This window comes from Diceros bicornis, chromosome 13 (genome assembly GCF_020826845.1).
Source record: "Diceros bicornis minor isolate mBicDic1 chromosome 13, mDicBic1.mat.cur, whole genome shotgun sequence".
NCBI classification, from domain to species: Eukaryota; Metazoa; Chordata; class Mammalia; order Perissodactyla; family Rhinocerotidae; genus Diceros; species Diceros bicornis.
The window spans coordinates 53,990,479-54,007,372 of NC_080752.1; the positions used below are offsets into that span (position 1 = coordinate 53,990,479).

General features: G+C 39.4%; 1 protein-coding gene across 3 annotated transcripts in view; it reads left to right on the forward strand.

The window, feature by feature from the left end:
• The window catches only part of SMAP2 (small ArfGAP2), a 43,643-nt gene extending 27,392 nt beyond the window's left edge, over window positions 1-16,251 (forward strand). For all 3 annotated transcript variants that reach the window (XM_058553793.1, XM_058553795.1, XM_058553794.1), the window contains exons 2-10: window positions 1,083-1,216; window positions 2,484-2,569; window positions 3,573-3,651; window positions 6,881-6,967; window positions 8,007-8,088; window positions 9,104-9,213; window positions 9,984-10,149; window positions 10,569-10,885; window positions 14,887-16,251. In XM_058553793.1, the coding sequence (XP_058409776.1) occupies window positions 1,083-1,216; window positions 2,484-2,569; window positions 3,573-3,651; window positions 6,881-6,967; window positions 8,007-8,088; window positions 9,104-9,213; window positions 9,984-10,149; window positions 10,569-10,885; window positions 14,887-15,012 (1,187 nt within the window). In that variant the 3' untranslated portion in view covers window positions 15,013-16,251. The remainder of the gene's footprint in view (window positions 1-1,082; window positions 1,217-2,483; window positions 2,570-3,572; window positions 3,652-6,880; window positions 6,968-8,006; window positions 8,089-9,103; window positions 9,214-9,983; window positions 10,150-10,568; window positions 10,886-14,886) is intronic.
• Window positions 16,252-16,894: the final 643 nt, after the last annotated feature.

A 16,894-nucleotide genomic window follows, 5' to 3' on the forward strand; every position in this document is an offset into this window, starting at 1 on the left:
TGGTAAATTTCTGCCTAGCGGAATGATGGAGAAGGAAATATTAGTGGTTTTTCAGTAAGTCTTTGGCAGGTGTCGTATAAAAGTAAGTTGCCTTTTTCCTGTATAAATATTAGGAAGAGGAGTTTGATAATATTCCAGAGAGATTATTTGGGTAAGCAAAGTCAGCAGAGAATGGGAAATTATGTAACAGTTGTTTATTAAAATACATATCTGATATTTCTTTTTTTATTGTAATAAGCATCTTTATCATTTGACAATCTTGAATATAGATAATTCTGTAGTTGGGTAAAGTAGGGACACTAGCCCCAGGGGAAAGGATCCTATTAAGTTAATCTGGATGCATATTTTATAGGCCTGGGAGGGAGGGAAGGATAGACAAAGTTTTAAATTTCAGGTTGAGCCTTGGGCTGGCATGGCATGTCTGTATCTTTTTTCCTCTTAGGAAAACCGAATCCAGGCCGTACCACCATTGAACAGTTTCTTGAGGGGGGGCTGCTCATGTAAGATACTAACCAGAATAGGACATGTTTTTGCACTGTTCTCCTGGGATTTTTCTTTATTTAAGTAACAGTATTATTACTTATTAGTATTATAACATCTGCATTTGAACACTGATATTATCAGACACTGTAAAAAGCTGCTCCATACACAAATGCCCACATATTGTATAATTCCATTTATATGAAATGTCCAGAATTGGCAAAACTATAGAGACAGAAAGAAGATTTCTGGTGGCCAGGGCTGAGGGAGAGGAGTTGGGAGGAAATTAGGAGTGCCTGCTAATGGGTTTGAGATTTCTTTTTGGGGTGATGAAAATGTTCTGGAATTAGATAGTGATGATGGTTGCACAACTGTGTGAATATACTAAAAGCCACTGTATTGTACACGTAAAAAAATTAAAACTAAACTAAAAAAAAACGCTGATCCATGGGGGAAAGAACAAAACCAATAAAAAGGTGATTGTGGTAACAATTCTCTCACTTATGTTCTAGCAGAAATGTTGTTTGGTGATCTAAATATTCCAGCTTGGGCTTTGAATGTTGTTTTACTTTACTTCATTGCCCTGTTCCTGACCTTCACAGGGCCACGATGGGCCTCCTGGAACATTGGTGTGTTCATCTGTATTCGATGTGCTGGAATCCACAGGAACCTGGGGGTGCACATATCCAGGGTAAAGTCAGTTAACCTCGACCAGTGGACGCAAGAACAGATTCAGGTACTTACGCAGCCCAGGTGTGAGTCAGCTGCTCCCACACTGCCATGTAAAAGTAGTTCCAGATGAATTTCAGTCAAACTGGGCACAAAGGTGACAAAAATAAAGGAAAGTTAAGTTGTTAAACACTTATGTCAGATTCTCATACTTTAATAGAGAAATTTTTAGTCTTTCTATTTAAGATACAAGTTATTCTACCTATAATTTACCTCCGTCAAAATGCAAATAGTCTATGGGCTAGGACCCATGGGTCCAAGAACGTATAAAAGAGAATCTTTGGATTATTTTCTAGGATCCTAGAAACTAACCTTAAACTTAAACTAGATCTAACATTTGTAGTTTTAGATATTCACTAAAAAAAAAAATCCTCCAACTTACAGACTTATAATAATATTTTATTGCTAAAATGCATATATGAATCTTGCTTGCTGTTGGGTTGGTAGGCTGGGAGTGAGACACTTAAGTTAGTGAGTCCAGCTGGCCTAAGATCTGCACCTTGATGTGGCTTCGTTGTTCTCTATTCCCTTCCTGCATTGAAACTTTTAAAAGTGATTTTAAAAAAAACTGGGAAGGGTAGGGGAAGAGAGGCTCCAAAGAAAACCAGTTGCTAAAGTTGGTGATGGAAATAAGAGGTTATTCTTAACCAGAAAATGGCTTTAGAAATTATTTTAGACTGTTTTTATAGATTCATTCAAGGTCTAAAAGGTTAGTTATATTTTTCAGTTATACTTGACTGTATCTTATGAAGGAAATTACATGCCATGGAGATATTTGGGAATTTGAAGATTTAAAAAGATCTTGGGATTTATCCCTCACAAGTGTTAAGGAGTTTATTTCAAAAGCCTAATGGGAAATACATTTATTGGTAATAAAGCTGAATAGGTTAATTAATAGTATAAACTCAGAATTGTAGTTATTCCCTGCCTGATTAAGCACTGATGATTGCCTTCGAAGTACACATTTTGATTGGTAGCTATGTCTTTTGGACTTTCAAATGGGACCTTGAATTATTACTGAATTAAATGTGTCTTGTCAGACAAATCTCTCAATAAACAGAACTGGGGGGTGCTGGGAAAGACACCTGTGGGGGCAAATGGTTGGGAGTAGAGTAGAGAGATTCATGGATTGGTAATCAGAATACACAGGTTTGAATCTTGTTCTGCCACTCTCTAGGTTGGTTTTTCAATTGTAAAATGCTGCAATTGGGTGAGAAGTTTCTCAATTCTTTCCTGATCTGACATTCTACGTTTCCATATCTCTTTGATTACAGTGCATGCAAGAGATGGGGAATGGAAAGGCAAACCGACTTTATGAAGCTTATCTTCCTGAGACCTTTCGGCGACCTCAAATAGACCCGTATCTTTTCTGGAGCAACTTAGAAAGCTGAGTGGTATTTTGGTGTTTTGAGAGAGTCACACAAGACTCAAGACCCATGATCTGACTGGGCCATCTCTTCGTGGATTAGTCAAAGTCTTGCTTTTCCTCTCTCCTGCAACCAAGACATAAAAAAACACGTGTATACTTTCTAATGTCAAAATGGTGGTGTCACATGGAGAAGACTCATTCAGGAATTAAGTGGTTCACTTAATTAAGGAATACAGTGGTTCACTGTGAATTCTTCCATAAAGGGACATCTCCAAAAGTTTTTGGGTCTCTGAAACTATCGTTTGATAAAAAAAATAGTTTTCTGTGCTATTTCGAATCAGCAAAACTACCATTCATTTTTAATGCCTTTTTATGTCCTATGTGAAAGAATTAACTGTTGTAGACAAGTTAATCAATAACTTTCTTCCCCCATCCTCTCAACGGGGATAGCACCTAGCTCACAAAATCAAACCCCCTAAAGGCAGTGCTTCTCAAAATGTGGTTTGTAAACCATCTTGTTAGAGTTTGCTTTTTGGTGGGTGCAGGTGGATCCTGTTAAAATGCAGATTTGGGGTCCTGCAGAAGACCCACTGATTAGAATCTGGCAGTGGGGCACAAGAGCTTATATTTTTAAGGGACACTCAGGTGTCTTTGTTTAAGGCCTGTGACCTAAGAGCTTTAAAATAGATAATTGACTGCTTTACCTATATTCTAGAACAGCCAAGGCTCCTCTGATGTCGATATGAAGATTAATCCCATTTGCTGCTATCATTATTCTGAAGGAAAATCATAGGAAATGGTGATTCCCTGCTGTAACCGTGAAGGAGGCATTTTAAGGTTTGGTCATAGAAACTGCATGTGAAGAGACAGGAGCCATATGGAAACCAGGCAGGAGGGAGAGAGGAGAACAATGTTCCATGGGCTATAAATTGACCTCTTACAGTCATATTGTGGGACATATTTGTTTGATTTATCCTTAATAAGCTTTTCACAGAGCTGTCGAGGGGTTTATTCGAGATAAATATGAGAAGAAGAAATACATGGACCGAAGTCTGGACATCAATGCCTTTAGGGTGCGTTGTAAATCTTTCAAGTTTTGTTTATAATAAGTAATTTGCTTATTAATCATGCCAGGGAAGAATCTGATGAACAGCTACCAAAATACTCCAAAACCATCCAAAAAAAAAATGTAGAAAAAAGCCAGTTATTGAATCAAGACCATGAGATATCATGGAGCAGACTTTTGCCTCAGGGATGGACAAGGCAAACCATCAATGACTTCTTTGCCTTGATCTGTATTTAGATGTTAGTGATTCCCAGTTCCAAATTATTTCTTCAAATGGACATGACGGGCATATTAGATCAAATAGAATAACATGTATGTGTGTATACGTATGTGTGTATACATGTGTGTGTGTGTGTGTGTGTGTGTGTGTGTATACATTGTTTTCTATAAATGAAGTCAACAAAATTAGGTATAATTAAATCACCAGAGTTTCCTTCATTTTGACCAGTGTATATTTCCAGTGAGTTGATGGACTGATTGCCAAGGGGACCCTTGTTCCTGAGAAGGGTTTTAGAAGGAGACTACCACTTGTGAAGTACACTTTCCAACCTGGGCATGTGGTTAGAATCTGAAATACAGTGTATGATAACTAAGACAAGTATAACATATGGGAGGAAATACAACATGCTTTCTGGAAAAAGAAAATATGCCTGACTAATGACAACCAAAGGAGAACCAATAAATATGACTATTTAGAACTCCAAAAGCCTTTGATAAGATTCTACAGTAAATTCTCTTAGGAATAATCAATTATTTCTCAAGCCAAAATATAGAGAGTATAGGATTCTCCAGTTCCAGCACATGTCCTATCTATCTATCGATCTATCGATCTATTGATCTATCTACCTATCTATCTATCTACCTATCTATCTATCTACCTAGCTATCTGTCTACCTACCTATCTTCTCTCTATCTATCTATCTATCTATCTATCTATCTATCTATCTATCTATCTATCTATCATCTATCTAGTTTATTTATTTTAATGGAGGATATACTAGCCAGTGAAATCACTAAGTTGACACAGGGCTCTAAGCCCTTCCAGGTAATTTAAAATCAAGCTTATTGGAATCAGTTCCAGCTTGATCTTTTGAGGTGGTGTGAAAAGGGGCATTAACTGGAAGGTAAATTTCAATGCAGGCAAGTAAGTACAAGGTAATACGTGTAGTTAGTAAAGAAAATTTCTTCTCAACTTAGTTGGAAGGACTCTTACCTCTCAGTCATCCAGAAAAGGGACCTGGGGGTTATCATAACTGGTGCAAGAAAGAATTAACCCAGTGTATAGCTACAGCTTGGATGGCATCATCAAAAAAGGTTTGAAACCAAAGCATACACATTTCCTTTTATTTGTAGAAAGCTATGGCCTGTCTGCTTGGCTCTGTTCCTTGTACCAGAAGGTATGAAATCAGATGAGGTCGGAAAAGGGTATCTGAGATAATCCAGAAGATGGGGGAGGAGGGAAGAGTTCCCATATGAAGATAGTGTTCATTCATAATTATGTCGCTGGTGTACCATACACACGAAAACAGCCTGTTTTACTCCCTGAATGTTTTCACTTAGGAAGGAAATTTTTTCGCTGAGGAAGGAAATATCTCCTGTTTACCAAAAAGCTATTTCAAAAATGTTTATTTAAGGTACTTAGATTGTTTTTAATATTCTTGTGAAGACTTATATGCCAAGAATTAATATTTGCTAAGTGAAGACATTTAATATCAAATTGAAACTGGCTTTGTTAATTAAAGAGTATTCTTTTTTAATGGACAGATAAAACATTTTTAACTTCAAGAAGTAAAGTGGTCTGTATTAAAGTGTTACACTCTGTATGAAACAGACATAGCTGCATGTGTTCTTTGTGATTATAATATCATTTTAGAGATAATATGAAAATTAAAGTGGAAAATCCATGCCTACTCTTATCATCTTTACTAATGATTATCATCTTGCTGTAGTCCCTCTTTTTTTCTATGTAGTAACTTTTTGGAGGCATAATTGTAATACAGTTATATAGAATGTCTCCTGCTTTCCTTCAACTTAACATATGATGTATTTTTATGTTACTAATATAGCTTTCATAATCTTTAATTGTTGCATCTTTCAGTGAGTAGCTAGACCACAGTTTATTTTGCCATTCTCTTTCTGTGGCATAAAGGTTGTTTAAGTTTTTATTCAGCATAAATAATTGTGGGATGAACTTCTTGGTGCATAAAACCTTTTCCATATTCTGGATTATTTTCTTAAGATGTAATACAAGCTATGGTATTATCTAGGTCAAAAGCTTTCAGTATTTTTCTCTTCATACTTTTGCCAATATACTTTCTAGAAGTTGCACTATTTTACACTGATTTCTCAGCATTGTATAAGAGTGCTAGTTTTACTTCATCCCTACCAACATTAGGTATTATTATTAAGATCTTTCTCCCCCTAAAATGCATTTTAAATTTCACTTTTTGATCATTAGCAAGGCTGAATATTTTTTCATATATATGCTATACTTCCTTTTATATGCCTGTTTTCTTAAGTTTACTTTGGGGTTCTGGTTTGCATTTAGATGTCTGATGTTAAAAATGTGACCAATAACATTATAATCTGTGAAAGTATTATGAAACTGCCTCTGAAAGTAACAAAAACTGAGAGAGACTTTCTAATATTTTATTTTTGATGTGCTTTTTGCTTTTATACAGACGACTCATTTGGACACCCTAAAAGGGATACTTTAATCCTTTTACTCCTTTTTGCCTTATTTCCTTGATTTTGTTTTTTCTAATCTTTAAGCCTGAAATTACAGTTTATTTTCTGATTTTTAAAAAAGGAGATGAAGATTGAAAGAACTTACGATTGAATTTATAAAATCACAAAGGATCTGCCCAGAAAGATGAACATGAACTTATTCACTAGTTTACCAAGATGAGGGGGGACCCCTCAAAGCATGAGCAAGTTAAACTTGGGTCAAAAAGGGGCAGCACTGGTGAAATGTTCAACCTCTATAGATAGCCTAGACTGCACATTTCCAGGTGCTTAAGACATTTGGAGGATCGCTCTTAACAGCATCGAGGCTAATGTGGAAGAGGCCAGCTCTCATGCCCCACACCAAGAAACCCCCGAGTTTGTTGGACTCCTGCTTCAATTTCAATAGGGATTTTTTTGTATCCTTTTTGGACATTTGGAATTATAATTTATTGAACTGTTGGTCACCATGAGGCCTGTGTTCTTTGTCTTATTTTGTTAAATCACTATAGAAAGAAAAAGATGACAAGTGGAAAAGAGGGAGTGAACCAGCTTCAGAGAAAAAAATGGAACCTGTTGTTTTTGAGAAAGTTAAAATGGTAAGTGGGCAAGTATTTGCACTGTGTGGGTGGCCTCGGGTGTGTTGTATGTGTGGAGGGGAGGGGTGGGGGTGGGGTTAATAGCAGACTGCACCATTGCACCTGGGGCTCAAGGGGTCCACATTTAGATATTACCTGCTGCCCTTGCTGCTCCTTTCCCATCGTCTTGTTCCTGCATAATCTGCTCTGTAACACTTCTCTCTGGGGCCAGATGGGAGCTTGGGAACTGCATCTGTCCCATCTGAGCAAGAAGCACGTTCCATGCCAGAATGCCAAGGCTGTGTGACACCTTCTGAGCAGAAGCTACATTAGTCCTTCTCTCATTAGACCTTCTGTACCTCATTTTCCTGTTGCAGTTAAGAACAGTCCAGAAGCCAGGCCATACTAATCCACTTTAAACAATCCCTTCTTGTATTCTTGCTCTGTCATATTGAAGTAGACACCTTTCTTTTTCCACAGGACATACTGTGGCTGTAGTAGTAGATTTATAATATATAAGAGCTTGGAATCTTGGGAGAGGGAACTTTTTACTATTTGCTTAAGGAAGAGTCTTTTATCTTCATTCTGAATTGCACTGTCGGCAGATCACAGTCTAGTGATTTGGCAGAGTGAATTAGGTAATCTTTAAACTGATCTTCCTTTTGGTATTAAAGGTTTTCCAATCACTGGGAGATTTGTTGGCTCTCAACTCTTGTACCATCAGACACCTACCTTTATTCTTGGCTTTTCCTGGGACCAAAAACTGCTACTTCTGTTGGCTCCCCTGATCTGTGGTTGTCTTGGTTTCAGAAAGATCTTTCTCTTCAGAAAGCCAAACAAGCACAGATGATATCTTTGTTTTTCACTTTAGTTTTGATTTATGCACGTGTGCCTTCTGACTTGATTCTTTCAACTGACACTTCCTGAGTTTTGTCTCTTTGGTAACTCTCTTTGAATAACAGAAACCATACCACAAGAATACCTGCAGCTTTACAGTGGAGAGGGGGAAAAGCCTCAAAAACACCTGCTTATTTCTTTCTATAACATATTTTCACCTTAGCCACAGAAAAAAGAAGATCCACAGCTACCTCGGAAAAGCTCTCCGAAATCCACAGCACCTGTCATGGATTTGTTGGGCCTTGGTAAGAGTTAGACTTTTTCACTCCCATAATCTTACAAATTTTGATGAATTCTCTGTGACCCTGGGAAGATAGGTAGAGACGGAAGTCTTCAGTTTGTGTCTTGGTCACTAAGATTGTTCTCTTGTGTTCTTCCTGTTGTTTACATCTGAGCAGTTGTTCTAAGGAAGTGTTTACTGTGACATTTTTCAGAGCAAAAGTACAGTGTTGTCGTTAAGAGCATGGCCTTTGGAGCCAGAGTCCCAACTCTGCCACTTACTATCTATGTGACCTGGGGTAGCTTACTCATTCTCTGAACATTGCTTTCCTAATCTACACAGTGAGGATAAGAGTCTCTACTTCAGAGGTGTTGTTGGAAGGGCTAAGTGAGATAATGCCTCTAAACCTCTTAGCCTCTTGCCTGCACTCATTAAATGTTAGCAGGTTTCACTAAACCAGTGCCTGTGAGCCCTTCCCCCATCCTTCTCATTTTTCAGGTGAGACCTGTTTCTGAGATGGCCTATTACCTTGTGGTCATTTTTTTCCAAACCTTTGAAACCCTGAACTAGTGATTATGCCCCTTTCAGAAACAGACCCTAGTCTTTACCTTTCACAGTACCGATGGCTGGACATGGTTTCAGTGCATTTCTGCTGATTTAGGCTATTGGCTACTTAGGCTTCTAATTTCTATACCTTTCATATCTCTCTGGAAATGAATCCTATGCAGCTTTGCCCCTCAAATAGCCAGAAGGGAGCCAGCCAGCCCCCTTGCTGTGGTGCTGAGGTAGCCTTCAGGCTTGAGTTTCTGCTGCCCTGTGCCTGATAGCTGGGCTACAGGCTTCTCCAGCATGCTCTGGGGAATGTGGGGTGAGGCCTCTTTATAGATGCCCCATCCAACCTAGATGGTTCCAAAAAAGCCTAGATTTCCGGGTCTATGATGGAGCATGTAGGCCTTCTCTGTCTGCTTCGTGTCTAGAATAGAAGGAAGGCATGGGCTTAATGAGCAGTGCTACATTTTAACTTGGATTTCTCTTTCCAGATGCTCCTGTGTCCTGCTCCATTGCAAACAGTAAGACCAGCAATACCCTAGAGAAGGATTTAGATCTTTTGGCCTCTGTTCCATCCCCGTCTTCTTCGGTTCCCAGAAAGGTGAGTCTTGTGGGCTCCTGAGGATTAACGAGCATTCTGAAAAGGGTAATTTTGATAACTTAATCATGGAACCAAGTTATGCTTCCTCGGTGGAAATAGACTTTGGTTTTCTTGATTCTTCCCTCAACACTGCGTCATCTCTGTTACAGCCTAAGATTACTATTCATTTTGTCTCCTTCCCAAAAAGAGTGGGCTTCTGTTGAAGGTGTGTCAAATTATAAAGACTGAAACTTCAGGTCAGCTCCTCAGCCTGAGTTATTGCCAGAGAACTTGCAGATATGAAAGACTTGAAACTTTTAGTGGCTACCATTTGTGGAATACCTGCTAGGTACCGTGCACAGTGCTAGGGGATTTTGTATATTTCATTTATAATTTAAAATATTCTTTGCAACCCTGCAAAATGGATATTTTATAGGTGAGGAAACATTAGTTCTGCAAAGTTATATGACTTAGCCTTTCATTATACAACCAGTAAATGGCTGCACTGGGATCTAAACTCATTTCTCTCTGGGTGCATCATTTGTAGGCTGTTTTTATTTGTTTGTTTGTTTTTCACCAAATCACATTGTTTTGCTGAAGAACAAAGAATTGTACCAGAGCTTAACTATCAGATGTTTTCAGATATTTGTTTTGTAAAAATGTCAGGAAGCTATTCACTTGAGCCATGAATTCTTACTGCAGATGTTAGAAGCAGCTGAGAGATGAGGGAGGTCCTTATAGGGGTCCCACGAGGACCATTCCAGTTCTCTCCCTGTCCTCTTTGTCCTAAGGTTGTAGGTTCCATGCCAACTGCAGGGAGTGCTGGCTCTGTTCCTGAAAACCTGAACCTGTTTCCAGAGCCAGGGAGCAAATCAGAAGAAACAGGCAAGAAACAGCTCTCTAAAGATTCCATCCTTTCACTCTATGGATCCCAGACGCCTCAAATGCCTGCCCAAGGTAGAGTTCTTGGGGGTCATGGCAATATGCCAGAGACATGAGGACTTACATGCAGGAATTATTTGTTGAGAAACGGGGCAGTTGCTTTGGGGGCCAGGACGTCATACTGCAAACATGCCTGAACATGACATTTCTTGTAAAGCCACAAAATGTCAGCAGATAGATATTAATGTAACTCAGAGCCATACTTGGGGTCTGGTGTCACACCTCTGTGAAGTCTGAAGGGAAGTGGCTAGGTCAGCAGTCCACTGGTAAGCCATAGCAAGTCTTACGGGAACTCTAACTGTTTTGTTCTAAAAGAGCATTTGAAGTTGAGTAGTCCTGAGAAATTCTAGCTAGAAAGGAGTAGCCAGTGAGAGTTTGAACTGATTCTGTGTGCTTTCCTCTTTAACAGATCTGTATGTATGTTTTCTTGGCAGCAATGTTCATGGCTCCTGCCCAGATGGCATATCCCACAGCCTATCCCAGCTTCCCTGGGGTTACACCTCCTAACAGCATAATGGGGAGTATGATGCCCCCACCAGTAGGCATGGTAGCTCAGCCAGGAGCTTCTGGGATGGTTGCCCCCATGGCCATGCCTGCAGGCTATATGGGTGGCATGCAGGCATCAATGATGGGTGTGCCAAATGGAATGATGACCACTCAGCAGGCTGGCTACATGGCAGGCATGGCAGCTATGCCCCAGACTATGTATGGGGTTCAGCCAGCTCAGCAGCTGCAATGGAACCTTACTCAGGTAAGCTACCCCATTTTACTCAGGACAAGAGTTTTGGGTCTTCCTCTTCCACTTTGTGTCTCTCCCTTATCCTTTGAATCCTTACAGTAAATGAGATAATGCCAGAGACATTCTTAGGTTTGCTTTTTTTTTCTAGAAGGTCTATCTAAAGTCAGATCATTCTGAGGAGTTCTGGCTTCCTGTAGAATAAGAGTAACTGCCTAAATCTAAATCTCTCCACACGTTCATCAAAACAAAACCAAAAACAGCCGATAGAGATAAACAAGGAGGGCAAATAAAACCACCCATAATCCACGACTACTGCATCTAGTAGACAGAATACTACAAACTTCAAATTACGTGGCAGTAAATGACACCTAAATCCAGCAGAGTCAGCATCCCAGAGAGACTATGTGAAAAGAGGAGAGGGAACAGGGGGCTAGAGGTGACAGAACAGAGATAAAATCACTCTTTAGAAAGACCTACCCTGATTGGAGATATGCTGAGAGGAAGTCTGAGACCTGGCAGATTAGAACTTGGAGAATCAAAAATAAAGGATTGAAATATATAGGATTATAGGTGGTAGCCTTGGAAAAACATTGCTTCTAGGGGAGAAGGCGATGACTTAGAAGGAGAAGGTGCTCTTTGGAGACCTGGTGGTGGAGGGAAAATAAGAAATGAGAAGTGGAAAAGAGAATCACAAAAGCAGAAGATACACCGTCCTCCTCCCCCCGTGATCATTTCACTATACTAACAGAAGAGGGCGCTCTTGAACTAAGAAAGCTGGTAAACTTCCCCAAACCCTCACACCTGTCTGCATTATTGCTGATTCAGAAAAATAAGCATTACAAAATAAACAGAAAGTGGCAGATGACACTCATGTAAAACTACTATGAGAAGAAAATAGAAAATGAAAATCAAAACATTTCAGGAAATGAAAATTCTCCCTCAAAAAAAAGTCATAAGCAGAAGAAAACTGTTATATAATCCACCAATGTGAATTAAATGTCCTTTAACAAAAACCTGCAGATAAGACAAAACAGCTTGAATCAGAAGTTCAAAAACTTAGAACAAAAATGGACAAAAAAACTGGAGGTTGTGAAATGAAAGTTTACTGAACTCAGGAAACAAACTGAAAAAAGGCACAATTATCTTAGAAATAAAGACTGAATTACAAGTTGGCCAAAGGAGAAGAGATTCAACTGAAAATATATTTGGCATTGAAGAAAGGCGTGAAACAGCTAAGAATGAAAACTAAATATAGACAGCAGTAAAAAGAATCAGAGAGAAAGTAATATGGAAATTAGGCAAAGAAGGCCTAACATAAATATATTTGGAGACTCTCAAAGAAGAAAAACAAAATAGTGGAACAGAATTAATATATTTAAAATTATAATACAAGAAAATCTCCTAGAAATAAAAGACTTGAATATAATATTGAAAGAGCCCACTGTGTATCTGGAAAACTTGACCCAAAATGGTCAACTCTGACTAACTCATATCTCAGTAAACTTTTTTACAACAAAATAGAATACATATGAAGTACAGCAAATATAATAAAACAGTAAAAATATAATATGGTGAACTTGAGACCAAACATATCAGTCATAGCAATAAAGCAACTCTTTTATTAAAAGAAAAAGATGTTCAAATTGGTTCACAAGGCAACAACCTAATTTTATACTAGATACAAAAAATACAGCCGAAACAAAATGATTCAAAGTCTGAAAACAAAGAGATGGGCAGAGGAGTGCCAGACAAGCAGTGTGTGTGCACGCCCACACTTGTGCGTGCATGTGCAGTTTTTATCAGGTTTAGGTATCAAGGTTATACTTGCCTTATAAAAAATATTTTCACGTTTCCCTTTTTCTGTGGTTGGGAACAATTATGTAATATTGATCTTGGGAGATTTGGTAGAATTCCCATGTGAAGTTGTATGGGCCTTTTGCTTTTTTGTATAGTAATTCTTTGATAGCTTTCTCTGTTTCTTCTATGGAAGTCAGTTTTGGAAAACTCTGTTTACCTAGATTATCCAGTTTGTCTAGGTTTTCAAATTCATTTATCAAAAGTTATGCCAAGCAGTCTCATGCTTTTTTAAAGTTTCCTGTTTCAGTTGTTTCTCCCTTGTCATTTCTTATTTTGTATGTTTGTGCTCTTCTCTCCCCTCCTCCTTTTTTCAGTTAGGTTAACTAGTGGTCCATCTATTTTGTTAATTTTTTTTTTTTTAAAAACAGAGTTTTGATTTGTTTATTCTACATGTTTCTGTTTTCTACCTCAATTTCTGGGTTATCTTTACTATTTCCTTCTATATGCTTTCTTTTGATTTACTTTGCTTTTCTTTTTCTAGCTTTCATAGTTGGGATTTTAATGCACTTATTTTTATTTTTTCATGTTTAGTTATATAAGTAATGAAGTGCTATAAAACTGATGGGAACATGTCAAAAGGACACATGAGCCAACTTCTGGAGGCTCTCCCACTGTCCAAACATGGGACAATTCGAACATCAGAAAGAATGACACCAATGGATTATAACACACTGAAGGAAAAAAAATCCATGAGTCCACAGTGATATTTTTTAAAAATGGATGTGGGAGAGGGAGGGAAAGCCTTCTTTACAGAAGAATGATGACTTTTAATTGTAGAAAGAACGGGGTATTCACACGTTCTCAAAGAAACACCCTTCAGATTACATATTAATTACAATGAAAAAACATATGATGTCAGCCAAATGATTAAATGTAAAATTACCAACAATGAGACAAATTAGTATCATGTGCTTCCTGGTATCTTGTACTGAGAAGGACACAATACCCCTTACACAGAATTCTTGCCAAAAATATTTAACTTGGATCCAGTCATGAGAAAACATGAGATAAATCCAAATTGAAGGATTTTCTGCAAAATAACTGGCTTGGATTCTTAAAACAATGTCAGGAAAAAAAGAAAAAAGTGGTGGAGGGAACTGTTCTAGATTAAAGGAGACTAAGGAGATATCAAAATGAAATGTATATTAGAATATTGTATTAATGTTGAATTTCTTGAGCATGTTAATTGTATAGTGGTTCTAGGAAAGTGTTCTTTCTTATGAGATGCCTCCTGCTTACAGGGTAAAGTGTCATAAGATCTGCAATTTTCAATGCTCATCAAAAATTTTTTAAAGTTTATAAAATATGGCAAAATGTTAACAATTCGTGAATTTAAGGAAGGGTTATAACGGTTTCATTGTACTACTTTTTCAACTTTTTTGTAAGCTTGAAATTTTTTTTAAAAGTTGGTGGAGGAAAAATAGACCTTCTCCTAAAGAAAAAGAACTTATACAGAAAGTGTACCAGGCTTGGGAAAATTTAAGGCACTTTTCTTTGATAAATTGTTTCTTCTGTTCACTGCCAGAGGCTAGTCTTTTCAGTCTAGTTCATAAAGGGGCTCCAGCCCCACCCAGGACTTATTCCACTGACTGTTTTCTCCCAGCAACTTCCCTTCTTATATACTGAACACGCAGTGGTCTTTTTTTTTTTGCCTTCCTTGGATCATTCTGAGCAGTCCAGTTTCTTTTTCTTTCTTTTTCTCTCTGCTTGAGCATGCACGAGCACTTTCACTGACACTGGCAGTAATAACTCTCTGCGGGAGATAAGACAGGAGCGCTGGCGTGGGGGCTTCTCTTTATACTCTCAGGGTTGGCTACAGCAAGTTAACAATAGGCTCTTCTATTTAGGATGAGAGACTGGAAAGGAAGAAGAGAATAACTTCTCACGCTGCTTTTATGATGAGTAGCTCCAGGATTCCTTCTTTTCCTCCCTGAGCATTAGTCTCTATCAATGTCTTCCTTCTGAAAAGTCCTTCATTTCTGCGGTCTGGTGTCCTTGAAATGATCTAGTGAGGTTCAGGGCAGTTATGTGCCACAACGGTTTCCCTTTGTCTCCTTCTCCCCCTCCCTGCAGATGGAAGGACTCCTGCCCTGCCTTTTGCACTAATTGGCTGCATGCCCACAGCCTGGTCTGAAAGTCTCCTCTCTCCCTTTCAGATGACCCAGCAGATGGCTGGGATGAACTTCTGTGGAGCCAATGGCATGCTGAGCTATGGACAGTCGATGAACGGCGGGAATGGACAGGCAGCAAACCAGACTCTCAGCCCTCAGATGTGGAAATAAAAACAAAACACCCGTATGGCTACCACTCTCCTTAGCCCCTATCTCCCAGGTTTTCCTCTTTCCCCAACTCCCCCAACCCCATCCCTTTTCCTACCAATCTCTCTTTGGTTTAGAAATTGCTCAGTCCGTCACTTAAGGTTTGGCATTCTGCCCAGCCCAACCACTTCCCGAACACGCACACCTCTCTGTTGCTTTATGTTGTACATGTCCCCTGGCCGTCCTGACTTCCTCCCCAGCCTCAGCCCCAAGTCCTCTCTTGGCACCAGCACCTTAGAAATTGTTGGCAGAAGGCACTTAAACTGTGGGAGAAATGTGCACACCTTTGAGTACCTTTCCCACAAGGTTAATCCTCCTATCAGACTCAGAAAGGTCTGTAGGTGTTGTGCTTTAGGCAAAGAGGGGAGGGTTTAGAGGTACTTCTATATGTGTTAATAAGCTGTTTCTACATATTTAAATTATTGGTTGAAGAGGGAGGCATCATGCTCCCATGAATGATGGGAACGAAGAAAGTACTGAAATCAAGTTAAATACTCGTTGGGTGTTAGATCAGGTTCACCCAAGGAACCTGGGGTGAGGCAAACCCCTCCTATGAGGATGAGCAAAAATATTACTCTCCTTTGCCCCGAATTGCTTTCTGGATCTGAGGCTTCAGGACTCACTGCTTTAGTCAGCTGTCTTAGCACCAAAGACTTTATGAAGGTCCCACACGAAAACACACACCCTTTCCCCACCTCTATCCTGCTTCCAGTAGGATCTGGCCCCATGGCTGGAGGACCAGCCCCTCCAGTGGGAATGCAGACGTTAATGTGTGTACTGCTTGTGTGCGTATGTGTGGATTCCACGCCCCACTCTCTCCCCATCTGCTCTGGATGTTTTTGTTTTTTAGTTTTAGGTTTACAACAGAGAGGAGTTAATTTATCAACAGCCTAAAAACTGTTGGCAGTTTTTCTTATAATCAAAATAATTGCAATCTCATCGATAGCTCCCTTCCTCCTTTCCCCTCTCCCAATCTGCCAATCACTCTTTCATGCCTGTGTATCCCGGGCTGCTGTTTCCCCACCTGTTCCAGGTGTATGAGGCAGAGAGCCTGGCAGCTTTCCTCTCAGTCATTGTTCACCCCACTTGAAAATTAAAACAAGAAAACTTTGCTTAAAAGATTTCACCTGTGGGAACCACAATTCCTGGTTGCCTTTCTCCTGTGTATGTGTAAATTCCTTAATAAATATTGCAGGGAAGGACTGTTTGTTTGACTGGTACTGTGTGTCACTCTTGGAGGAGGGCAAGTTACACCAGGTTTTCTGCTTTCCAGGGGCAGTTCCCTCACTTCCTGTATTTTAAAAAATTCCATACTGGGCATACTCACCAGCCAGGCCCAGGCTCAGGCAGTTAGAAAGGGGACCTTTCTCCAGGGGTGCTAGAGTTGTGAGCGAGGGAACTGTGGAGATCTGTACGTGCTGGAGTCTCAGATCATCGGAACTGGAAGCACTACCCCAACAGATGGAGAAGCTGAGACACCCCTCCCCCCTCCCTCCTTCCTTCGAGTACACATTTAAATAATTCCAGATGCAATGAGGATCGCACAGTGGCTAAGAAAGTGCACTCTGGATCAGGCAGCCAGTATTCATATCCCTTCTTACTTTGTGATCTGGGCAAGCTACCAAACCCCCAGGTCTCTGTAAAATGGGGGCAATGCTAATATTTAAGGTAAAATGGAACAATTCCTGTGGTGCATTTAGCACAGTATCAGGCACTTAATACTTGAATGTTAGCAAGTATTATATGCCAGATCTATGTTAGGCATTAATTCATTCAACAAATATGTAATAAGTGTGTACTATGTGCCAAACACTGTCTTTGGCTCTGGAATAAAGCAATGAATCAA